This window comes from Salvelinus fontinalis, chromosome 1, assembly GCF_029448725.1.
Source record: "Salvelinus fontinalis isolate EN_2023a chromosome 1, ASM2944872v1, whole genome shotgun sequence".
Classification (NCBI taxonomy): domain Eukaryota; kingdom Metazoa; phylum Chordata; class Actinopteri; order Salmoniformes; family Salmonidae; genus Salvelinus; species Salvelinus fontinalis.
In genome coordinates, this window is record NC_074665.1 from 52,820,592 (window position 1) to 52,848,383 (window position 27,792).

At 40.4% G+C, this 27,792-nt stretch overlaps 1 protein-coding gene across 2 annotated transcripts in view; it reads left to right on the top strand.

Moving 5' to 3' along the window:
* LOC129857570 (inhibitory synaptic factor 2A-like) overlaps positions 1-24,216 on the top strand; it is a 37,299-nt gene extending 13,083 nt beyond the window's left edge. The window contains exons 3-4 of one of the 2 annotated variants that reach the window (XM_055925984.1): positions 7,795-7,866; positions 21,717-24,216. In XM_055925984.1, the coding sequence (XP_055781959.1) occupies positions 7,795-7,866; positions 21,717-21,900 (256 nt within the window). In that variant the 3' untranslated portion in view covers positions 21,901-24,216. Of the gene's footprint in view, positions 1-1,963; positions 4,106-7,794; positions 7,867-21,716 lie in introns of those variants that run through there. The other variant, XM_055925977.1, reaches the window with a different exon arrangement.
* Positions 24,217-27,792: the final 3,576 nt, after the last annotated feature.

Consider the following 27,792-nt stretch of genomic DNA (forward strand, 5'->3'; position numbering starts at 1 on the left):
ATTGCTCTCAAGGATGAACTAAACTTGTGTAGGTCTACAATATTTTTCTGAGGTCTTGGCTGATTTCTTTTGATTTTCCCAAGCAAAGAGGCAATGAGTTTGAAGGTAGGCCTTGAAATACATCCACAGGTACACCTCCAATTGACTAAAATGGTGTCAATTAACCTATCAGAAGCTTCTAAAGCCATGACATAATTTTCTGGAATTTTCCAAGCTGTTTAAAGGCACAGTCAACTTAGTGTATGTAAACTTCTGGCCCACTGGAATTGTGATACAGTGAATTATAAGGGAAATAATCTGTCTGTAAACAATTGTTGGAAAAACTACTTGTGTCATGCACAAAGTAGATGTCCTAACCGACTTGCCAAAACTATAGTTTGTTAACCTCTCTGGCCAACATCCAGTGAAATAGCAGAGCTCAAAAATTCTAAATACACCACTGGTAATATTAAACATTCCTGTAAATACATGTATCTTACACCATGTAAAAGCTTAACTTCTTGTTAATTCAACTGCTGTGTCAGATTTCAAAAAGGATTTATGGAGAAAGCATACCATGTGATAATCTGACGACAGAGCCCCGCACACACAAGTATTTCTAGCATTTTCCAACCAAGCATTAGCATCACGAAATTTAGAAATAGAAATAAAATAATCAATTACCTTTGAAGATCTTCTCCTTTTGGCAATACAAAAGGTCCAATCTTCACGATAAATGGTCGTTTTGTTTGATAAAATAGATTTTTATAGCATAACACGAAACATTTTGTAAATGGCTTGTGTCATGAATTCCATCTCCTTCAACTTTCGACGAACCATTCTATGTATTACTCACACTAAACTTACGTTTATCTAGTCATGGTTGGTTTCATTGCAATCCTCTGTTTGTTAGTAACACAACCATACTTGATGCTTCTTTTTGAGGGACGTATTGACCGAAAGGAACTGATTTGGACACACCAAACAATGACCTCATTGCACGCCAATGATATGACCAGTGCTTCGTTGATTGACTGTATTTCGGCCCAATGACCACTGATCGTCTTGAAATCTAGCTTGGTAGATATCCAATGAGCTGAGGTAAACGGCAATATCTAATGGTTATACCCGGAAAGACCAGCTCTTATACGATAGTCGAGCGTAACACAGCCATTCGCCATTGAAATGTCTACCTGAAGGAGCCACGTTGTTTGCGCTTAACAGCATTGAGTCGAGATCATTTTCTGCTATTTTATCGAAATAATTATGGCGAGTAAATCTGGAAAATCAAAGGCAAAGTCCAGGTATACAGATCTACACGATATTATTGACAAAATTGATAGAGAAAGTGACACTGAGTTGCTTGAAGATGAGTCAGATTGTGAGACAAGTTTGGACACCCAATTTGAGGAAATGTTTTTGCACGGAGAGGATGCAATTTTGGACTGGTAAGTACCTCTCATGCCGTTGTTTGAAATTAATAATATCAAATATTATTCATGTGAGTTGTTTTGGAGATATTTTTATTTCATTTGACATATATAAATATATAATCAGTAATGAAATGTGTGAAGTACACATGGTTCTACATTGTTGGTAGGGGGTATGTATGTCTGTGTGTCTGTGTCTGTATATATTAGATATTTTTTTACATGTATTTTATCTAAACATGGAATGGAACAGCACCTCACCATAGTGATTGAGGTTCCCTACTCTATATAGAATCTATGTCTGTTTGTGTCTGTGTCTATTAGATATTTTTTACATGTATTTTATCTAAACATGGAATGGAACAGCACCTCACCATAGTGGTTGAGGTTCCCTACTCTGTATAGAATCTGTGTCTGTCTGTGTCTATTATATATTTTTTACATGTAATTTATCTAAAATGGAATGGAACAGCACCTCACCGTAGTGATTGGGTTCCGTACTCTATATATAATCTGTGTGTCTGTGTCTGTGTGTCTGTGTCTTTATTTCACAGTCCCTCCGATTCTGATTGGGAGCCCCCACTGCCAAGGTGCCCATCCCCCACAGGAGCTGGTTCATCTAGCTGGACCCCTGCTGTCTCCGGCTCCACACCTACCCCCGCCCGGCCAGGTGTGAAGTCAGTAACAAAGAAGCGGAGGTGGGGAAGAGATAAACCTGCAATCAGAGAGGAGGAGGGTCGTTGGCACTCTGTGCTGGAGGAGGATGTGGCGCCACCACCTCCAATATTCAGACCGAAAAGGCCACCAGGACTTCCGCTGGACATGACCTCAAAGTATAGCCCCATGCAACTTTTTCAGCTGTTTTCCACCTCGTCAGTTGTTGATTCCCTTGTGTTGAACACCAATAAGTATGGTGCTAAGAAGCAGGCAGGCAAGAAAAAGCGAGGGAAGCCCATTTCCATGTCAGATCTTTTTTGTTACCTGTCAATGGTCATTTACATGGGTCTTGTGAAGCTGAAAACCCTGAAAGACTACTGGAAAACTGCTCCCCTCTATCAACTGCCTTTCCCCTCCACTGTCATGTCATGCAAAAGGTTTCTGACAATCTCACGGGCGCTTCATATCAGTGACCCAGAAGTTGATGAGGACAACGAGAAGAAGCGAGGCACAGCAAGGTTTGATAAGCTCTGCAAACAAAACCTCTCTACCACAGTGTGGTTGAGGCCTGCAAGACCTATTTTCAGCCCGCCCAGAACCTTTCTATCGATGAGAGGATGGTAGCCTCAAAGGCCAGAATTGGCCTAAAACAAAACATGCGTAACAAACCAACTAAATGGGGTTACAAACTGTTTGTTTTGGCGGATTCTGTGTGTGCACACACATGCAATTTTTGTGTTTATGAGGGGAAGAGCAGTTTTGTGACCGGTAAGGGACTCATGATTCCGTTATGGAGTTATTAGATTTTCAACTGCTGGGGAAGGGCTACAAACCTTTTGTGGACAACTTCTACACAAGCCCTACCCTGTTCGCAGACCTGAGGAAGCTGGGTGTGTGGGCTTGTGGCACCATTCGGACCAACAGAGTGGGCTTTCCGAAAACCAAGGTGAATGACATGCCTAAGCGGGCTGAGCGGGGTACCATGCGATGGATTCGCCAAGATGGCCTGCTCTTTGTAAAGTGGATGGATACCATAGAGGTGGTCATGTGATCCAGTATCCACAAGTCCTTCAATGGAGATCACGTCATCAGGCGTGTGAAGGGCGCTACTGGGGCATGGACCACCAAAAATGTCCCCATTCCTGCAGCTATCAAGGACTACAACAAGGGCATGGGAGGTGTGGACCTGTCAGATGCGCTGATAGGTTACTACAATGTTCTCCACAAGACAATAAAATGGTACAAGACATTTTTGTATCATTTCATCGACATTGCTGTGGTGAATTCCTTCACCCTCTAGAAGGAAATGGCTAAGAGCTGTGGACAGCCCCCTATCTCACAGCTATCCTTCAGAGAGCTGCTCATCCAGGAGCTTGCTTGCTACAGCAAGTCCACTGCAGCACCTTCTGTCCCCTCTACCTCTGTCCCTTCTGCTCCTTCAACCAGTGGTGTTCACCTGCCCAAATTCATCTCTGCAGGCATGAATGTGCCTCAGGGCAAAAAGGGCACAGTGGGGAGGCGTTGTTGTGTGCTTTGTCATAGGAAATGCCCCATCACCTGCACCACTTGTTCAGTAACCCTCTGCTTTACAGCAGAAAGAGACTGCTATGGGGCATGTCATCAGAAGCACAATATTGTGTAGAGGACTGAGGGTCTTCACAATATTGTACATTATACATTGAATGTGTGTAAAGTTTCATATATTCATACATTTTTCTGTAAAAAAAATTTGGGGGGTGTGTTGGAATATAATTTTAGTATTTTGTATTTAGTTATTTACATCAAAATGTATCACTGTACCAATTCGGCCACTTGGGTACATTTGGACAACTTGTGGGACACCTGGATGACTACATGCTCAATGTCATGTAGCTCACTCATTCCTGAAGATTTTTCCTGAACTCATTCCTGAACTTTTCTCAAATCCTGGTGCCCTCTTATGTTCTGCATCGAAATTATCCCCAGCATCATATCTCAATGTTTGGCTTTTCTTGTTCAGTTGAAAGATGATGCAACAACAATAAAAAACAGAAAACGTATGTTTATTTCCTTGTATTTTCTTCGACCAGATCTATTGTGTTATATTCTCCTACATTCAATTCACATTTCCACAAACGTCAGAGTGTTTCCTTTCAAATGATACCAAGAATATGCATATCCCTGCTTCTGGGCCTGAGCTACAGACAGTTAGATTTGGGTATGTCTTCAGGCGGAAATTGAGAGAAGGGGGGTATCCCAAAGATGTTTTAACAAGAAATTTGTTGAGTGGTTGAAAAACGAGTTTTAATGACTCCAACCTAAATGTATGTAAACTTCCGACTTCAACTGTAGCTATGGAAAATGTTTTGCTACATCTCTCAACAACATTGCTGCCCTGAATTTAGCTGGTGCTATAGACAAAGCTCAGTTGTGAGAGATTGCTTTCTGGAGTAGAATTCCATTCTGACTCGTGTGTTTACATGTCAATTCTTGAAGAGATGGGTTGCGCTAAGAGAGTGTGAACGATGCTGAATGGCCGTAAACAAAGAAGAGCTTTCTAGCAGGTGTGAAAATTGCAGCAAAACTTAAAAGGGCTTTTTCTCAAGATTTGGTATCCAAGTTTATCAACTTTAAAAGCAGCATTACTTTCTCCAATTGCAGTGTATGACATACTATTTTGTACTTTTCAGGTTCAGACATTAACGGGGCCAGTAAAAACATGTTGGCAAATGGATCGTACCAGTAACTTTTCAGAGCATTTTTGTATTCCAGTTCAACATTTACCTGCTCTGTTGCAGTCTACCATTGAAAACCATTATAGACTACACACAGAAAAGTTATGCTATTGGTTTTTGAGGTATATGATTGGACACTCATTCAAGCACCACCACATTCCTGCGAGTCACAACTTCTCGAAGGCTCGAGCTGTACATGAGTTGTTGCTTCACACAGCACACGGAAGCTGTCCAGAGCAAAAAGAAGCACCCATCAATCTACCCGAAGAGCTTATTTATTTTAGGGAAAGTTATTTAAAAAAAGAAACTTTCAATAGTGAACATACTGTACTAGCAATATGCTGGCTACTGTCGATAGTCTGCTAAAAGAAAGATACAAAAAGACACCTAGCATTCGTCTTGGCTAGCCTACTGTAGCCATGTTGATATCTGTTTTGTCTTATAGGGTCAGCGTCCTATTTTTTATGTAAAAAAAAAGCTCTAAATTACAGACACTAGTGTATGTTAGAAATAAAAATGAATTAATTAATACAATGAATTAATACAATGCAATTCTAAAGAATAGAGTAAGGCTCTGCAATGCGTTTTAAAACTACACTATGACAAGCATTTCTCTACACCCGCAATAACATCTGCTAAATATGTGTATGTAACCAATACAATTTGATTTGATTTGCTGTCCCAACCAGTAGAAATTCTGTCTGGGACAGTAGATATTTGGCCAACTGAGAAAAAAAGTCAACATTGGACCCTGGTCCAAATTTCAACAATCCTAGGATCCTGTAACCAGTCACATATGAAATTAACATAACTGACATACTCAAGTGAGCACTTACATTGTGTGTGTGTGGTTCAGTCATCACTGAGATTTGATGTTCTTGGTAGTCCTGTAGCCCTTCAAACTGCTGTAGTCTAACAGTATGTGTAAGCTAAATTGAGCTTGTGAATACATACATCAAGGCTGTCTGTGTCATCTCATTCCAATAGCAAGGAAGTAAGTGGTCTCTGATTGTACTGTAGATATCATTAAGTATATTTTCTCAGTTGTACAGAGGTACTAACAAGTGCATAAAGTTTATGTGCCAACTCCAAAAGGCCAAACCACTTCAGCATTAGACTGAATGCAGAAGGCTGTCTGCTCTGCTCCATCACTAAAATCCAGAGTGGCACAAAGCAAATTGCATTAAGCCTTCGCCACAGCCTCCAGAGAACACGGTACCCCTGATGTCGCTCCTTGAAGCCTAGTTTAAAAGGACCAATTATCAACGCATCATAAAGCACTGGCTTTCATCTCCTCTGAAATATGGGCTTTAGTATGTTTCACCACTATTATTAGAGCCTGCTAGTCACCACAAGGCCCCAGCATCTCAGCTCCCTCCCCACCTTCTCGCTCCCTGCCAAGCCATTCTAAAGCTGTCTGTCTTCAAAGTGATGGTCACAGATTTCTGGTGGAACAGAAAAGTGTCTGAAAGCCAGTCTTATTCTCACCGGGATAAAGGCATTACAGTGGATGTGGAGGGATTTCTCAGGTGAAAGCTCTGCTTTTAGAGCACACAGTGATGCGGAAGTCAGAGCTATATGGACGGTGAGGATATCTTATTTGCACAGTGAGGACGAGCAAATAACACCGTAGTGAGCCTGTGCCAGCAAACAGTGGCACAGCTTAGAGATGACTTATAGTGTCAGAGCTTAGAGAATGACTTTCCGACACAGTGTCCTCACATAAAGTCATCTGGCCTAACACAACATTGGTACATTGCTAGATTAACTGAAAATACAGTTCAGTAAATACAATTGTAGTTTAGATTTACAGTAGACGATGTCGTGCTAGAAATGTGATGACCTTGATTATGATGGTAACACTCAAATATCTCAACAACAAAAAACTCCCTTCTTTTTGTGTGACTCAAAGAGTTATTGTGTATTCAGGCCCTCAACTCCACATTCAAGAGCAACCTCTAAGGTGACATGGACAGATGAACTTGGTGACCTTGCATTCCCATCAGCAATTTCGATCCATCCAAGACAGATAAAGTCATCCTTATGACATGGTGAGCAGCAGAGTTCAACCCCTCTAGTTCTCATCCATCATCCCCCAGTGACAATAAGCAATTACATGTCCTGGTGGACCCAGTTGCCCCTTCTGCTTTCCAGTTGACCACTCCCTACCAGTGGAGGCTGGTGGGGTGAGCTATAGGAGGACAGGCTCATTGCAATGGTTGTAATGGAATAAATGGAACGGTATCTAACCCATCAAACATATGGAAACCACATGTTTGACTCCTTTCCTTTCATTCCATTCAAGCCATTGCAATGAGCCTGTCCTCCTATAGCTCCTCCCACCAACCTCCACTGTTCCCTACACATCCTCTGAACAAAATGAATGAGAAATCCCAACACTGCCACCAATGTATGTGACATGATGGACGGGACTGTTGACACTAGGAGAGTACTGGAGAGATTTATATAGATGCCATCAAATCTCCATGCATGTTGAGTTCACACTTATGTCTGCTAACTGTAAGTATGCCTCAGGAGCAGAATGTACATGCAATTGTGCCGAAGATGGAGGAAGCATAGCAATCTAAGTAATGACAAGACAATACAGGGTGAAGACTGGGCTTTAGGGCTCTTTGGAATGCCATAAAGAACACAGACAGCATTTGTCATGTTGATTGTCTTTTGCCTCCCTAAATCTAATTATTTTCTGAATACATTCAGTTGGATGGAGCACAGAGAGATCACATACATTGATTTTTCTTTAGTATTCAATAACATGGTTAATAATGCATTAGTTCTGTTAGAAAGTCAGGCGATAACAATATTATGAAAACCACTTGTATACTGTGTCATAAGGATAGGGATGAGCATATTACATCTAGTGAGCATGTCTATTACCTGACCAACCCAATCTCACAAAAGACTAGCATTATTAACACAAATCCATGTCAGTTTGAAAAGTAGATAAATGAAAATGAAATAAATGCATCATCCATTCTTTCACCTCTCCCCAGTCTTTCCTACCGAACGGGACAGGACACAGCCAACTGTGACACGTGTCGAAACAGTGCCTGCATCATTTATAGGTGAGTACTTGTTTACAGCTTGTTTACAGCTTGAAAGGTCACCTACACCTGCAATGGCACAACATGGCATGAGAGATGCTTATATTTATGTGTGAGGTGATATACTGTAATGTGGCAAACCAAGTGCTAAGAGTTAATTGAGTAGAATGTGTTTTCCGGTAATGAGTAGAATAGAATACTTTACTGAACTCAGAGGACATCATTCTTCTCACTGCATGGTGTTAATGGTGTTACATGAAGGGTTAATGGGCGTAGCTCGATTGTGAAACAATAATGACAATTGATAGAATACTTCTGTCAGAGTGAGATCAATTTATTGAGCACCATCCACGTGAATCTGAGGTGGAAATAGATACTAGGAAATGGTGTGACTGAGATCAATGATAAGTTCACTGAAGGAGAAGAGAACACTCCTATCTGAGTCAGATCAATTATGAAAATAAACTTTTGATATCCTTTTACAATTATGTATAGACATCCTCAACTGTTATAACAGAATCTGGTGAGCATTTAAATAGAGGAATGTAGTGAATGTAGAAAGGAATTAACAGCTGAATTAGAAGCAGCAAATTGAGTTTAATTTCTAGATGCAGGTTGTGCAGATATAACATTGTCCTTGTTGAAGGTAATAAAAGAAAGAAAGAAAACTATAGATGTTCTGACTTCTCCACTCATCTGAGAGATCTAAATGATCCTCAGGCAGGTTGCAAATACGTTCACACTGTGACTCCATTTTTCCCAAGAGTCTAATTCCTTCACTGTAACTTTGCCTTCAGAGACAAGAATAAAAACATCCATCTCAGAGATCGACTCCAATTTAAACAATATACAATATTACAGAATATACTGAAGCATACCATCTGAATCATGCTACTGAGCCTCCAAAGTTTGTCGCCATCAATATGTTAGTTGTTTTTGTACCCTAGTGTGCCAGCAAGCACCTGTCATTCAGCAAGCTGCTTCTTCAGCTGTACGGTTTGTTCCAGCCTTTACCGGCAGGGAAAGACTCACAAGGGAAAACATCAGAGAGCAGGGTTTGTGATGTCACTGAGTTGCAAATAAACACCATAACAGAGACTGCTATAGCAGAGATCTAAATTAAAAAAGTGAACCAATTTCAACAAATATTTTCATGTTCATTTTTTGCACTCATTATCGTCATCTTAGTAAACAACTCATGCTTAATTAAGTACATCCACTTTATCCAATGACAAAACAGCATGCATTTTTTAAAACTTTGGCTAAGGGAACTTCTAAATAATTTGACCAGGTATAGACTCTAGTCTAGTCCCCAATTACTAGAGTTGATATTAGATGTTAGAAAAGGTCTCTACTGCTAACAGAGTGACCTGAACATTGACTGGTTATCATCTAGTTGTCCTCTCAAAAGGAAGCTTCTTACCGTGACTTACAGTTGGAGTCGGAAGTTGACATACACTTAGGTTGAAGTCATTAAAACTCATTTTTCAACCACTCCACAAATTTCTTGTTAACAAACTATAGTTCTGGCAAGTCGGTTAGGACATCTACTTTGTGCATGACCAGTAATTTTTCCAACAATTGTTTACTGACAGATTATTTCACTTATAATTCACTGTATCACAATAACAGTGGGTCAGAAGTTTATATACACAAAGTTGACCGTGCCTTTGAAAAGCTTGGAAAATTCCAGAACATTATGTCATGGCTTTAGAAGCTTCTGATAGGCTAATTTACATCATTTGAGTCAATTGGAGGTATACCTGTGGATGTATTTCAGGGCCTACCTTCAAACTCAGTGCCTCTTTGCTTGACATCATGGGAAAATCTAAAGAAATCAGCCAAGACCTCAGAAAATAAATTGTAGACCTCCACAAGTCTGGTTCATCCTTGGGAGCAATTTCCAAACGCCTGAAGGTACCACGTTCATCTGTACAAACAATAGTACACAAGTATAAACGCCGTGGGACCACGCAGCCGTCACACCGCTCAGGAAGGAGACGCATTCTGTCTCCTAGAGATGAACGTACTTTGGTGCGAAAGTGCAAATCAATCCCAGATCAAGAGCAAACAACCTTATGAAGATGCTAAAGGAAACAGGTACAAAAGTATCTATATCCACAGTAAAACGAGTCCTATATCAACATAACCTGAAAGGCCGCTCAGCAAGGAAGAAGTCACTGCTAGATAACTGCCATAAAAAAGCCAGACTGCGGTTTGCAACTGCACATGGGGACAAAGATCCTACTTTTTGGAGAAATGTCCTCTGGTCTGATGAAACAAAAATAGAACTGCTTGGCCATAATGACCATCGTTATGTTTGGAGGAAAAAGGGGGGGGCTTGCAAGCCGAAGAACACCATGCCAACCGTGAAGCACGGGGGTGGCAGCATCATGTTGTGGGGGTGCTTTGCTGCAGGATGGACTGGTGCACTTCACAAAATAGATGGCATCATGAGGTAGGAAAATGTTGTGGATATATTAAAGCAACATCTCAAGACATCATTCAGGAAGTTAAAGCTTGGTCGCAAATGGGTCTTCCAAATGGACAATGACCCCAAGCATACTTCCATAGTTGTGGCAAAATGGCTTAAGGACAACAAATTCAAGGTAATGGAGTGGCCATCACAAAGCCCTGACCTTAGTCCTAGAGAACATTTGTGGGCAGAACTGAAAAGGTGTGTGCGAGCAAGGAGGCCTACAAACCTGACTCAGTTACACCAGCTCTGTCAGGAGGAATGGGCCAAAATTCACCCAACTTATTGTGAGAAGCTTCTGGAAGGCTTCCTGAAACGTTTCACCCAAGTTAAACAATTTAAAGGCAATGCTACCAAATACTAATTGAGTGTACATAAACTTTTGACCCACTGGGAATGTGATGAAAGAAATAAAAGCTTAAATAAATTGTTTTCTCTACTATTATTGTGACATTTCACACTTCTTCGGGATTAGTGTCCCTTCCATGGGACGGTTGAGCTAACGTAGGCTAATGCGATAAGCATGAGGTTGTACATTTTACATTTACATTTTAGTCATTTAGCAGATGCTCTTATCCAGAGCGACTTACAGTAGAGTGCAAACATTTTATTACATTTTACATACTGAGACAAGGATATCCCTACCGGCCAAACCCTCCCTAACCCGGACGACGCTATGCCAATTGTGCGTCGCCCCACGGACGACGAAGTAACAAGAACATTTCCCAGGACATAGACATATCTGATATTGGCAGAAAGCTTAATTTTTGTTAATCTAACTGAACTATCCAATTTACAGTAGCAATTACAGTGAAATAATACATGCTATTGTTTGAGGAGAGTGCACAATTCTGAACATAAAAAGTTATTAATAAACAAATTAGGCACATTTGGGCAGTCTTGATACAACACTTTTGAACAGAAATGCAATGTTTCATTGGATAAGTCTAAAACGTTGCACATACACTGATGCCATCTAAATCTAAATTGTACCTGAGCAGGAATAATACATTGTGGCCTTTCTCTTGCATTTCAAGGCAAATCCAGGTCCCTTCACGCGCTCTCCAGAAAACAGAAAACTGGTGACACGTCATGCCGAGAGCTATTATTCGACCACAGATCAAGTTACACACTCCATTTCTTCTCTCACTGCCTGTCGACATCTAGTGGAAGACGTATGAAGTGCATCTATACTAATAAATATCAAGGACATTAATAGGCAGGCCGTAGAACAGAGCATCGATTTCAGATTTTCCACTTCCTGTCAGGAAGTTTGCTGCAAAATGAGTTCTGTTTTACTCACAGATATAATTCAAACGGTTTTAGAAACTAGAGAGTGTTTTCTATCCAATAGTAATAATAATATGCATATTGTACGAGCAAGAATTGAGTACGAGGCCGTTTGAAATGGGCACCTTTTATCCGGCTACTCAATACTGCCCCTGCAGCCCAAACAGGTTTGGCTTTCGACCTTCGTCTCTCCCGAGCCCGTACGGGAGTTGTAGCGATGAGACAAGATAGTAATTACTAGCAAATTGGATACCACGAAATTGGGGAGAAAAGGGGGTAAAAAAAAAAAAAACTATTAACAATAAGATGATAGTTGGATGTGTATTGTTAGATTTCAGTGCAGCCTTTCAGTGCAGCCTTAGATGTCATTGACCATAATTTGTTACTGAAAAAACAAACTTGTTATGGTTTTACATCACCTGTCATCACATGGTTGGAAAGTTACCGTTAGAACTCAGAGAGTATTCTTCAATGGAAGCTTCTCTAACTTCAGATATGAACAGTACAGTATCCCTCAGGACAGTTACCTTGGGCCGTTACACTTCTCTTGTTTTAATTTACAAATAATTTGCCATTTGTCTTACAAGAAAATATAATGACAATGTATGCTAATGACTGCACACTCTAAAAAACTTCATTAGATAGGTGTTTTGTGGGTACTATCTCAACGGCAACAGTGAAGAGGTGATGGATGCAGGACTTCTAGGCAGAGTTGCAAAGAAAAAAACATATCTCAGACTGGCAAATAAAAATAAAAGATTAAGATGGGCAAAAGAAAACAGACACTGGACAGAGGAACTCTGCCTAGAAGGCCAGCATTTCAGAGTCGCCTCTTCACCGTTGATGTTGAGACTGGTGTTTTGCTGGTACTATTTAATGAAGCTGCCAGTTGAGGACTTGTGTTTCTCAAACTAGACACTCTAATGTACTTGTCCTCTTGCTCAGTTTTGCACCGGGGCCTCCCATTTCTCTTTCTATTCTGGTTAGTGCCAGTTTGCGCTGTTCTGTAAAGTGAGTAGTACACTCTTGGCAATTTCTCGCATGGAATAGCCTTCATTTCACAGAACAAGAATAGACTGACGAGTTTCAGAAGAAAGTTTTTTGTTTCTGGACATTTTGAGCCTGTAATCGAACCCACATGCTCCAGATACTCAACTAGTATCTGATGCTCCAGATACTCAACTAGTCTGAAGAAGGCCAGTTTTCTTGCTTATTTAACCAGGACAATAGTTTTCAGCTGTGCTAACATAATTGCAAAAGGGTTTTCTAATGATCAATTAGCTAATCCAAGTTTACAATTTTAAAAGGCTAACACAACGTGCCATTGGAACACAGAAGTGATGGATGCTGATAATGGGCCTCTGTACGCCTATGTAGATATTCCATTTTAAAAATCTGGTGTTTCCAGCAACAATAGTCATTTACAACATGAACAATGTCTGCACTGTATTTCTGATCAATTTGATGTTATTTGAATGGACAAAAAATTGGCTTTTCTTTAAAAAACAAGGACATTTCTAAGTGACCCCAAACTTGTGAATGGTAGTGCATACTAAATAATATGTGTGAAATTTGTTTTGAATTAGAATGGACCATTATCATGCACCTATATCAAAACAGGGGCAGCAACGCACTTAAAAGGCGAATGGAGGATGCTTTTCCCGTGGTTCATTTTCATGCCAGCCAGGTAGGCGATACTCCTGTTGTAAGTATAAGCTATTTGCTTAATATTAGGAACGTTGAGAAGTAAATATTGTAAGCCTATAGAAAGTTGATGGGATCCTTCTCTGTTTAGTAGATGCCATCACTCTGTTTTCTCGCAGAATTGCATAGCCTATAGAAATGTTGCTCAACATGAGGTCATGGGCTCTCATGAAGTGTTAGATTAGATTTTTGATTACATTTGTATTGATGTCAGAGTGATTAGAGGGACAATTGAGTGCTGAGTACCAGGCATTTAGTAAGTTTGGTAGGCTACTAATGATCAGCATCAGCATCAGACCCGGGAGAAGACTAATTACTGTGACTAAACGGTCACCTGGAATTTGTAGGCTTTCATGACTCGTGACCGCCGGTGTGGGTTTTCATCAAGGATCTCTCTGTACTTTGCTCTGTTCATCTTTCCCTCAATCTTGACTAGTCTCCCAGTGCCTGCCAGTAACAAACATCCCCACAGCATGATGCTACCACCACCATGCTTCACTGTAGGGATGGTGCCACGCTTACTCTAGACGTGATGGAATTCAGGCCAAATAGTTTAATCTTGGTTTCATCAGACCAGAGAATCTTGTTTGATTCCTTTAGGTGCCTTTTGGACAACTCCAAGCGAGCTATCATGTGCCTTTTACTGAGGTGAGGCTTACGTCTGGCCACTCTAATGAAAGGTGTGATTGGTGAAGTGCTGCAAAGATAGTTGTCCTTCTGGAAAGTTCTCCCATCTCCACAGAGGAACTGGAGCTCTTTCAGAGTGACCACCATGGTCACCTCCCTAATCAAGATCCTTCTCCCTCGATTGCACAGTTTGGCCGGGCGGCCAGCTCTACGAAGAATCTTGGTGGTTCCAAACTTCTTCCATTTAAGAATAATGTAGGACACTGTGTTCTTGGGGACCTTCAATGCTGCAGAATTGTTTTGGTACTCTTCCCTAGATTTGTGCCTCGACACAATCCTGTCTTGGAGCTCTACGGACAATTCCTTCGACCTCATGGCTTGGTTTTTGCTCTGACATGCACTGTCAACTGTGGGACCTTATATAGACAGGTGTGTGCCTTTCCAAATCATGTCCAATGAATTGAATTTACCACATGTGGACTCCAATCAAGTTGTAGAAACATCTCAAGGATGATCAATGGAAACAGGGTGCACCTAAATTTAATTTTGAGTCTAATAGCAAAAGGTCTAAATACTTATGTAAATAAGGTATATGTTTTTAATTTTTATAAATTAGCAAAATTTCTAAAAACCTGTTTTTTCGCTTTGTCATTATGGGGTATTCTGTGCAGATTGGTGAGGGCAAAAAATGTATTACATTTTAGAATAAGGCTGTAATGTAACAAAATGTGGACAAAGTCAAGGGTTCTGAATACTTTCCGAATGCACTGTATATGGACCCCAGGCAGAGTAGCTGCTGCATGTGCAGTTGCTCATGGGGATCCTAATAAACTAAACTAGAAGTTAATCTCCATCTTAACCTAATCACTACCTAATCAATGAATGTTCTCATCCAGACAAATCCTCTCAATTTGTTCAGCCCTGTTCTCTTGTGGCGTGCGTAAATAATGCTTCATGTAACAGCCATTGTGTCAGACTAAGGAAATTGACATGCAGGAATGATCAATGTAATGATGTGTTTTTTCTTGTAACTTAGTCTCATGAGCGATATGTTCCATTTTCTTTAGCGATGATCTATAATCTGAGATAACTAATGTGACAAATCACATTTGCTAGTACAGTATCTAACTGAAGACTAATATGGTATGAAAGAGGATTTGAAATGATTCTATTCCTACCATAAAGGCTGCTATGAGTCACATTGCTTCGTGTAGTCTGCCTGATTTACAACCTATGTAATCTAATTAGTTCATGTATGAGCCGTTGTGTGCTAACAAAGTGATTACAGCTGTTGATGTCTCACAATGATTCAACAAGAATGCTCCTTCTTATTTGTGATGCTATACATTTGGTGTGATATCACTATGGGATTACTTCAAATAAACACAGTTTCCACACTAATACAAGAATGCATGTCATAACAGGAAAAAACAGAACAGATACAGGATATAGGCTTTTACGTGGGTAATACTGTATGTATGCCTAATGTCCTTTGGGTATGTGGAGTATATGTACTAACTAAAAGAACAAACGGTGTGCTGAAAAACACTTGTAATTCTGGGAATATAAGAGGGGATAAACATATCTACACACTTCGCTCCTTTATTCATGAACCTTGGTTGGAGATATGTAAAGATGTTACATGAATTATGAATAGCTTTGCTTCAGTAGAGGTTGATTGTAAGTGAAATCCTGAAGTGGTGTTTGATGTAAGTCACAAGGTCACATAGAAGGAAGCAAATGATATACTGTTTACCAACACTGCAGATGACTTACAGTGCATCTCACCATAAACGCTATTGGGACAGAGATCCATAAATCAAACAAACAAGGACTAACTAAACAATATACAGCCAGGAAGGATAAAGGGCAGAGAAGGAAAACTGCTTTGATAGAGACAAAAATATTCTTATCTTTATCAATGCACTGATCACAGAGAGACAACAGTTTTACGCTGACCCAGGTCTAGAATGCATGATAATTATGCTCAAAACTTGTGATTATCAATAGATAGCTCTCAATCCTTAAAAAGGAAAATACATTTTCCACTGGAAGTGCCAGGATGTAACCTAATCACAGCCGTTCCATGAAAAGTCTATGCAAATGATTCATTTTGTTATTAGAAAAAGGCCTGTGGAATATATACAAAGGAAATTATTATCATTCCATCTGTGTTCAATAGGTTTTTCAGCTGCCGTTTTTTATGACTGTCCTTGAATAGGACTTGGGAAATGAAAGGAAGACGACCATCTATCAAGTGTTATCTGTCTCTGCCAGCGCAATGGGCAGTAAATATATCAAAAGACTTTGCAAATGATCTTAGTTAATTTTTTTCTCTGCAGTATCCCCTTACTCCATCTTGCTGATTTACAGACTGGATTGAGTGTCACACCCAATCCCCCAATATATATTTTTAAAGTCTACAGGGCGAATGATGATTCTTTCTACGAGTGTTTACCATTTTCTTCTATCATTAATTTGATCTACTTCACATGTTACAGTGTATACTTTATGTTTAGACATTCATTTGCTACTATTCTTTATTTTCTGGGATTTTTGTTGATTTCTTGAACTGTTACGTTAAGACTGTGGCTTTCAGCGCTAGCTATGTGAATAAAAATAGATATCCAACCTAAAATGGACAAAACAGTAGAGGTTTGAGTAGACCATTCTTTGTTATGACAGGCCTATTCCTGCCAGGGCCTGTGGTGGTGACTCATAGTGCTGATAGGGCAGCCAGCAATAATCACCTTGCTGGGCAAACCATTCTTTGCTTCCACTTAATGAGCTGGCCAGGATACAGTGAGCAGAATTAAAAAGAGCCGAACTAAAAAAAAAGTCTGAACCAAAAGGCCAATTATTCCTCAAACTTGGACAGTAACTGCTCATTGCCAAGATTAGCAGTAGCAGAGATGTGGCCTCTAAATCTGAACAGCAAGTCAGTTCCAATATGGCTAATCAATCCAGGGCTTGGGCTCCAAGCCCTACCCAGCATTCAACTCCCGCCTGACACTCCCAGCCCCTCCCTCTTGTATACTGCAGCATCCAGTGCATCACTGCTACTGATACAAACAGAGCAGAGAGAGGGACAGGGGGATGGAGAGGGAGGGAGATGAGAGAGAGAGCATAAATGCCTCACTGCTGTAGTCACATCACATCCCATTGAAAAGCAGGCTGTGGAAACAAATGCAAAAAACCCCTGAGAAAACAGTGGACGTAGAGATTATGGCCCAGAGTGTCTAACCTCTGCTCCATACAGTTCCCAGCCATGCTAATGTCCTTCTGGATCTTAGGGCTCTATTCAGTCTATATCTGAAGTGTTACTGATTGCGCAATAGAAATGTAAAGGTAATTTCTGATTGAGCCGACATATGCAGTGTTTACCATGAATGCAGTCGCCGACAATTTGGCAACATTGCCTTTAAATTTCAATCACGCTGTAACACTGAACATCCGCGATACGTATTGAATAGATCCCTTAGACTACTTAGTATGACTCTGCGGTAACATCAACAGTAAACAGTCCAGGGTCTTTGCCCATATTCCATACTAGGAGAGCACAGATGAAAAGCCTGATTTCTGATGCACACCCACACGGATTGGGTTACTAGTTCTAGTTACCAGTTACTAGTTACTAGTTCATAATGCATAACATAGGTACAAGAATCAGAATTCAAAAAGAAGGTGATGGTTGAATCTTGTTTGCAGGGATTTTTTACAAGGCTAATTTTAGGCTAATAATGACTTCACAAATCAGTGCTAATACAGTTCCTGGTTGTATGAGTTGGGTTTAATGAAGATGTTATATAATTACTTTTACGAGCAAGTAGCTAATTAGGTTAGTGTGTATTCCCCCTGCTTTTAGCAAAGATGCAATAGTTTCATTGGTGTTGAGAGGGCTTGTAGCATCGCTGTGTTCAATAAAGTATGTGTCTGTCATTCTGTGTGCACATGACTGTGTTACTGTAAGGTAGTCAACCATTAAATAGAGCTGGACCTTAGCTGACATTTTAACAAAGAACGTACTATCAAAATGGCACCTTGTCAGTCAAAGATATATATGTTCAGTGGTTCCAAGTGAGTCATTTGTACTCTGGTGATTTAAATAAATAAACATAGGCAATTGAAGTACATTAGTTGGATATTTTTTTAATAATTTATGGGGGGGGGGGGGGGGGGTGCACCATTCATGTCAGTAGCCCAGAAGGAAAGACAAATAAGGAGCATTGTATAATATATGTATTCTGGAGGTGATATGGGAAGGGGAGAAAATATTGAGAACATTTACATCTTCATTTAGTAGATTATCAGAATAAAACCTACAGTAATAGTAAAGTCATGTGGTACCAAACCATTAACATTATAGAATTAGAAACCAACCGGAGAAGTAAGACAGTGAGAGCATGTAGGAGACAACATCTGCCATCACCACCCTCCTATGATGAACAATCATTAAACAATGTTCACTCCACCGGGATCACAGCTAAACAATCAGGCACCAGTGATCACACACACAGCTATTCACAGACCGTAGCTAAACAGATGATTCATCTGCTTGTGAATGATTGAAAATGCTATACCCCATCTCTAGCTGTCCCAATCTGTTGGCAATGAGATGATCTGAGATCTGTGGTCTTTGTTTACTCAGTCACCTGCTCCCCAGGGCCACCCGCACAGCACAGTGTGCCTCTGGCTCCCTGATGAGCCAATTGTCCACAGCATACAGTAATTGCAGCTCTCTGCCAAGTGCTTCATTGCTTAATAAGTGCCAAGACCATTCCATAGTGTGCTGCGCTGTTGTGCTTTGTGCTCTTTCCTAGCGAAAGCTTGGCATCAACAAGAGCCCTGAAATGCTGAGCTTTCAGAATGGCTCTAGAAATACTGGGTAATAAGAGGACGTCTTCTGTACATATACAAAGCGTGCAACTCATTTCAAAGTTGTGGCAATTCAATCTTGATGGAAGTAAGAAGCAACTGATCGAAGTAAAATCTCGACAACCCAAAACAGAGGTACAGTATGTGCTGGCACATACTACGTCATTGTAGTGCTCGTTCTCAACTAACATCAAGGCGGTGACCCGTTCCTGTAGGTTCATGCTCTACAAAATTCGCAGAGTACGACCCTGCCTCACGCAGGAAGCGGCGCAGGTCCTAATCCAGGCACTTGTCATCTCCCGTCTGGATTACTGCAACTCGCTGTTGGCTGGGCTCCCTGCCTGTGCCATTAAACCCCTACAACTCATCCAGAACGCCGCAGCCCGTCTGGTGTTCAACTTTCCCAAGTTCTCTCACGTCACCCCGCTCCTCCGCTCTCTCCACTGGCTTCCAGTTGAAGCTCGCATCCACTACAAGACCATGGTGCTTGCCTACGGAGCTGTGAGGGGAACGGCACCTCCGTACCTTCAGGTTCTGATCAGGCCCTACACCCAAACAAGGGCACTGCGTTCATCCACCTCTGGCCTGCTCGCCTCCCTACCTCTGAGGAAGTACATTTCTCGCTCAGCCCAGTCAAAACTGTTCGCTGCCCTGGCACCCCATTGGTGGAACAAACTCCCTCACGACGCCAGGTCAGCGGAGTCAATCACCACCTTCCGGAGACACCTGAAACCCCACCTCTTTAAGGAATACCTAGGATAGGATAAAGTAATCCTTCTAACCCCCCCCCTTAAAAGAGTTAGATGCACTATTGTAAAGTGGTTGTTCCACTGGATATCATAAGGTGAATGCACCAATTTGTAAGTCGCTCTGGATAAGAGCGTCTGCTAAATGACTTAAATGTAAATGTAAATGTAAAAGTGCTCATTATTTCACAATTCTGTTTTGGGGGAAAAGTTCACGTATTAACTACCTGTATATATTCAAGATTGTATTTATAGTCACGTTTATATTCCTGTAATCAGACCTTTATTGATTGATTCAATCCTCTGCACCGCCAAATTCCTGTCTGGCACCATGTATCATTTTCTCTGAAGGTTGTCATAGTCGAATAACTGACACTTATCTTAAGGGTAAGGAGACTTCCTATGATTCATTCTGTCGTTTTTGAGCAGAGCCTCTCCTTCAGAAGACTAATTGGACTGCCTGTCATGCCGGTGATTGTGAAAAGGGCTGATCAGGGCATTGTACATCCATCTGTCTGCCTACACTGTGTATACTTATGTTTGACCTTGGAGGGTTTAATGTAATTTCAGAAGGTTTGACTCCTCTTTAACTTCCATCTGTTTGACTGGCAAAAACATGCCGCTTCAAATTGTTCTACGCTTTCAATAAAACTATTTATCAACAATAAATAAGATCAGTCGTAGACAACATTGTGTGATGAGGTTAATGTTACTTTCCTGTTGGAAAATTAAACTTTCTGCTACTGCTACTATTCTACTGTTGCTTCTAGTACTGTACAACCACACATTGCAATCTTCAGAGAATGGATGTTTTTGATTAAATTGCAGAGGCCTGGAAAATATAATGGGGGAAATATTTTTTGTCAACATGTATTAAATTGGCAGTCAGGTTTGACAGTATGAATCCTATTTTACTCATTCCAAAATAGTATTTTCCATATTTATTACACATGCCAATGATAATATGTAAATAAATAGATTAACTTAATCAATAGCTATAGATGTAGTACGTCTAGGCCTGCTTGTGAATGATTTCATTTGTTTGGGATAAAGCTCTGTGCTTCTCCCAGCAGTGAGATATTTAGAATCAGCACCCGAATGGAATCGGATGATGGCAGCCAGGGATTACAGCAGAGGACGAGGAAATCAGACATCAGAAACCACCCACATCCCGACTACTAGACGGACATACTGTATCATGTTAGGGAATACCCTTCACTATACACTGAAACATACAGATGTTTATACTTTTTATATACATTAGTCTGATGTCACATCCAGTACATTTCAGTGTTAGAGGAAATGATTTGTGGTGCTATGAGAATTATCAGACTGTACTGTGCGCTTCCCAAACAATCCATCTGGAGTCTATGGCTAGCGACTGCCCTGGATTATCAACGGACAATTTGAATGCCGGCGAATTGGCAGTACTCCTGAATTATATTATTAACTTAAAATCACTTTTATGGGATAAAAATCCAATGTACCAGATTGTGCAGAGTCATGGTTCATATTTGAGCTGCTTCATTCATGTTCAATTTGTGATACCCACAATTAAGACTGGTTTGAATATTATTCAATCTCTTAAATCCTGGTACTCTAAAAGCTAAAACAAAATAGGATTGAACCATCTTTCCACAGTAGCTTCTCTAAGAGAAGGACAATATCACAGAACATTTGTAGCACCATAATTGTGGAGTATTAATATGGAGTTGGTCCCCCCTTTAATGCCATAACAGCCTACACTCTTCTGGGAAGGCTTTCCATTAGATGTTGGAACATTGCTGCGGAGACTTGCTTCCGTTCAGCCACAAGAGCATTAGTGAGGTCGGGCACTGATGTTGGGTGATTAGGCCTGGCTCACAGTCGGCATTCCAATTCATCCCAAAGGTGTTTGATGGGGTTGAGGTCAGGGCTCTGTGTAGGCCAGTCAAGTTATTCCCCACCTATCTCAACAAACCATTTCTGTGTGGATCTTGCTTTGTGCACAGGGCCATTGTCATGCTGAAACAGGAAAGAACCTTCCCCAAACTGTTGCCACAAAGTTGGAAGCACATAATTGTCCAGAAAATCATTGTATGCTATAATTTAAGATTGTTTTTTATTATATGTTATTGTGTTAACTCAATGTTATTGTGTTGTTTGTGTTGCAGTGTGGAGCTGGACTTCAAGCAGCAGGAGGACAAGTTACAGCCCCTGATTAAGAGACTGTGTCCCTTGGACAACTCTCAATACCCTGCTCTGCCTTACCCCCACGAGGTGTTCACTTCAACCCCCAAACGCAAGTCCAAGACAGAGTCCAAAAAGCATGGTCGCTGGAAACTCTGGTTCCTTTAACTTAGGGAAGAACTTGGCTTTTGGACTGGCCTTTTGGATCTGTTTTTACACATCTACTATCTTCCCTCAAAGGGATCTATCACAACAGTAGATGTTCTGCTCCAGGGAACGGATAATCTGATAACAGTAAATCATCTAAATCAGGATTCTCAGTTGGAACTGCACTGGAAATCAATGGGTGATTTTTTTTTAAATGATCTTAGCTCATGGAGGTTTAGAGTCTGCCAAGTCTTCAGTTTTTGGTTCAAAACCGGAGAAGGTCAACTTATACCCTGGCTAAAGGTTAGCAGAACTACATGGTGAGACTGGATATATTTTTGTCATCATGAAAGGTAGCCCACAATATGAAGATGGATATTATTTATTTACTGGGCAAATGTTTCTCACACTTTTTAAAAATGATTTCCAATGGCACACCTTTTTGGTCTCTGCTTGACAAAAAGAGGAATCCCCATGTGGAAGGCCTGTTTCTCTAAAAATATACTTTAATCGTACATCAGCCTGTTGGAAAAGCACAAACTTTTTGAGACTGAGAACATCATGGAAGAAGACGTTATATACAGTACATTACACTATATTAGTGAACCGACTCTACATGAACCCTTCTTGCCTCTTCTCTCCGGTCTTGACAGAGCCCAGTTACTCTCTCTCCCCTTTCTTTCCCTTTCTCTCTTTCCCTTTTTCTGTCTGTCTCGCTCTCTCTCTTTCTCTGCACACAGACATGCACTTCAGGAGTATGTAAAGGAAGATTGGGATATATGGGATCCTAGACTGCTTTGTTTTTTTAGAAACAGGATATAGTCAAGGTTATAGTTCTCCTCGAAGCTGTTCTAATCCATCAATGTGCATAAATAGGTGTTGAATCCAAGCTTTGACTATTGCATATAGAAAAAAATATAGACTTATTTTAACATATTAAAGTTTGTTGATTATATTATATAACACATTAAAGTTTCTTATTACTGTGTTGTTCAACATGCAGCAGACTACTTTATGAAAATATTATTGAATTTCAGTTGAAAAAGTAAGCATGGTTTTGACACTTCTTTCTCAATTCACATGCACCAAGCTGTCATTGCCTTTCACTTACACATAGGTTAACATCTCACTAACTTACTCTAACCCACAGAAAGGAAATGTACTGTAAGGACAAGACGAAATGCATCACTATTCTCTCTGGAATATGCATTTCACATTATAAACTGGGTGGTTCGAGCCCTGAATGCTGATTGGCTGACAGCCGTAGTATGTCAGACCGTATACCATGGTTATGACAAAACATTTATTTTTACTGCTCTTATTAGGTTGGTAACCAGTTTAAAATAGCAATAAGGCACCTCGTGGCTTCGTGGTCTATGGCCAATGTACCACGGCTAAGGGCTGTATCTAGGCACTCCGTGTTGCGTTGTGTGTAAAGAACAGCCCTTAGCTGTGGTATAATGGCCTTATTGCTTAATTCTAACTCACTTGGCTCAACTGATCATCATCACAGACCATATGGTCCTTCACGTGATGCCATAATTCTGCAACTCACCAATAATTTTGATTAACATTGATCAGCACCGAACACCTTTGATTACTATCTCCTATATGATTACATTAGGGGTGAAATCAACTCACGACCCAGAAGAAGCAATCCATGCACTGAACGTACAACAATAAAGAAGGGCTATTTACAGTATACATAAGCATGTAGGGTATTCAATCTTTATATTTCTAGGCCTTTGACGAATAGTGACTTTGGATCAGATGGATTCATTTGATGTAGCAACTTAAACCATCCACTTATTGCACCTAATATTTATGGATGATAATTTCAATCTCACATAAAAAAGTCACACTGACAGCAAGTGATTCAATCACACATGTGTTCTTCTTGACTGGGTTACCAAGTCCTTCAATATTACTGTACAGATGTAGGAAACTAATTTGAGCCAGTTTGCTACTGAAGGAAAATACACCTGCAGAAACAGGCAATGTGAATTATTATGTGGATTATAATTAATAATTTTTTTTGTCTGGGTTGATAGATTTTTCATTAGGGCAAATCAAGTCTGACATTTTAAAGTGGAAATTACAAACTTTAGAAGCCTTTTTAAACCTCAAATACACAACAAGTGTACATTTCTTGCTGTGCAGGAAAGTTCTCCGCAACAAAACAGTGATCAAATTAAGAGCCTACATCTGTAGCATATTGAAGGACAGACACATAGCTATACCTTAAGGAAGTGCAATTCATTGATTTGCAATATTATGCATTTTGTACTGTTTTTACCTTAAAACAAACACATTTTCAATAAAACCAATATAATTATATGAGGTGTGCTGACATTATTCTAAGGTATACTATGTGAATTGCAAGGCAGTGACAATATGATACAACACAATGTTGACGGAACATACAGTCGAAGTCGGAAGTTGACATACACTTAGGTTGGAGTCATTCAAACTCGTTTTTCAACCACTCCACAAATTTCTTGTTAACAAACTATAGTTTTGGCAAATCGGTTAGGACATCTACTTTGTGCATGACACAAGTAATTTTTCCAACAATTGTTTACAGACAGATTATTTAACTTACTGTATCACAATTCCAGTGGGTCAGAAGTTTACATACACTAAGTTGACTGTGCCTTTGAACAGCTTGGAAAATTACGGAAAATTATGTCATGGCTTTAGAAGCTTCTGATAGGCTAATTGACATCATTTGAGTAAAATGGAGGTGCACCTGTGGATGTATTTCAAGGCCTACCTTCAAACTCAGTGCCTCGTTGCTTAACATCATGGGAAAATCAAAAGAAATCAGCAAAGACCTCAGAAAATAAATTGTAGAACTCCCAAAGTTTGGTTCATCCATGGGAGCAATTTCCAAACGCCTGAAGGTACCACGTTCATCTGTACAAACAATAGTACGCAAGTATAAACACCATGGGACCCCGCAGCCGTCACACCGCTCAGGAAGGAGACGTGTTTTGTCTCCTAGAGATGAACGTATTTTGGTGCAAAAAAAGTGCAAATCAATCACAGAACAACAGCAAAGGACCTTGTGAAGGTGCTGGAGGAAAGAGGTACACAAGTATCTATATCCACAGTAAAATGAGTCCTATATCGACATAACCTGAAATGCCGCTCAACAAGGAAGAAGCCACTGCTCCAAAACCGCCATAAAAATGCCAGACTGCGGTTTGCAACTGCACATGGGGACAAAGATTGTACTTTTTGGAGAAATGTCCTCTGGTCTGATGAAACAAAAATAGAACTGCTTGGCCATAATGACCATCGTTATGTTTAGAGGAAAAAGGGTGAGGCTTGTAAGCCAAATAACACCATCCCAACTGTGAAGCACGGGGGTGGCAGCATCATGTTGTGGGGGTACTTTGCTGCAGGAGGGACTTGTGCACTTCAAAAAATAGATGGCATCGTGATGAAGAAAAATGCTGTGGATATATTGAAGCAACATCTCAAGACATCAGTCAGGAAGTTAAAGCTTGGTCGCAAATGGGTCTTACAAATGGACAATGACCCCAAGCATACTTCCAAAGTTGGGGCACAATGGCTTAAGGATAATAAAGTAAAGCTATTGGAGTGGACATCACAAAGCCCTGACCTCAAACCTATTGAAAATATGTGCGATCAAGGAGGTCTACAAACCTGACTCAGTTACACCAGCTCTGTCACGCTCAACTTTTTGTGGGAAGCTTGTGGAAGGCTACCCGAAATGTTTGACTCAAGTTAAACAATTTAAAGGCAATGCTGCCAAATACTAATTGAGTGTATGTAAACTTCTGACCCACTGGGAATGTGATGAAAGAAATAAAAGCTGAAATAAATAATTCTCTCTACTATTATTCTGACATTTCACATTCTTAAAATAAAGTGGTGGTCCTAACTGACCTAAGACAGGGACTACATACAGTATTTAGACCATCTGAGAACCAATTGGTACATCAACATGCTACTGTACAGCTCCTAATCCATGCTCCCTTCCCTGTCTTGTTGATAAAGACTCCTAGCATGAACAGGGCTCAGCTGCAGTGTTGGATTTCTTTGAGGTCTGCCTAGTCACTCTCGGAAGTCTCTCTCTCTCTCTCTTTCTCTAAATGTGATTGGCTCACTCTCTGGCAGGGCCACAACTGGCATGCCCTGAGGTTGGCCAGTTTCCAGCCTGCCACTTGCTGCCCAGATGCCGTCAGCTTGGACGACTAAACTCAAGGGTGTAATTTCCCTCTCTCTACCTTCCTATATCGCTCCATCCCTCACTTCCCCCAGCTACAGTAGAGTGAAACCATGGTTACCATGGTGAAACAGGTTAGATCATTGACACAAGCTCAGTGGCTCAGGTCCCTAAGAACCATTATAGTGTCTGAGTTAAGCTGGGCTTTTTTACGTGTCACCTTTCCAAGCAAAAACAAAATGGAATAGAAAATCGCCCTTCATCATCCACATCCCCACAACTGGAGGATAACGTCGGGCAATGATGACATGTCTGCCCATCCTCGCTCTATCCACTACCGGGATATCTAGGGCTCTATTCAATCAGATCTGCTTTAGCCGACATACGCATAGCGGCTGTTTTTACAGGTTCAGAGGTAGAATTACGTTAGAGCTGTCCAATCCACAATTGGCTCCTGGCATTATACCTTAAGCAAACATTGCCATTGGCTGCACAGAGTCGCATTGAGAGAAATCCCATAGAGCCATTACAAGTTTGAACACCGTAATGTGAAATGTAATTTAGGGATATTTTTTACAGTCAGCATCACTCCATCAAGGGAAATATAGTATTCTTTCTAACAAGGACATCTACATATATTTCAGGATGTTGTGTATCCCTGGAAATAATCAGAATTAATGTATACATTACAGTTTTGAAAATATGGCTTTTTAGGGAGGATAAATTGATCCGCGGGACAGGGTAAATTCATCCGCCAACAAATTTCTGTACTGACTAAAATATGACCCCTAACTGTTTAAAACCTTATTTCCCCAAAACAATTAAACACTATCGCTTTTTGGTCTTTTACATTTTTTAAAGCATATTTTAACACAGGCAAAACTTTTAACATAAGCCATGCACTTTAATTTGCTCAACTTGCCATTGACTCAGCCATTGGCTCAACTTACCCGAAGGCAAACATTTTGACTATATTAACCCACACAGCTACAAGGATGCACATTCATGCTAGGTTCAGGACCTCATATTGAAGTTTATAGAGACCCAAGCTGAGGTATAGAACAAGCTTAATGTTATCTACTTTGGTTTAAATACAAGCATCATGAAACCTCAACACAATAAATAAATTAATTTGACTTGGTGAAATCAGTTATTGGGATCAAACTTCCTTGCCACTTTTCCCATGTGGTTTCTTCCTTCACAGACTCGATGAAATTATGACCGCTTCCTAATTATTCGGTCAAATTATGCATTTTGTGTATGGTTTCAATTTTAGCGTAATTATTTCTATAGCTTACACTTTCTTGTTCTGGACTTCTGACGCGAGTAGGATGGGTGTGGTTTTGTGACAATGATCAAGAGCAGCGGCTCACCAATTTGACAGCTCCAATGCAGTTACACCTCAAACACCTCCAAAACATCAGCTAGGAGGGTGTCGGCTATCGCCGGTTAACGCTTGATCTAATTGTCACGATCGTGTGGTGGATTGACGGACCAAAATGCAGCTTTTGGAAAATATGCCATCTTCTTTTATTAAACACGAACGAAGATGAACACGACACAAAAACACTTTACAAACTAACAAAATAACAAAACGACCGTGAAGCTACAAACGTTGTGCACAAACATACAGGCTACTAACGTTCTTACATAGACAATTACCCACAATTAATGAGAGCCTATGGCTACCCTAAATAAGGCTCCCAATCAGAGACAAC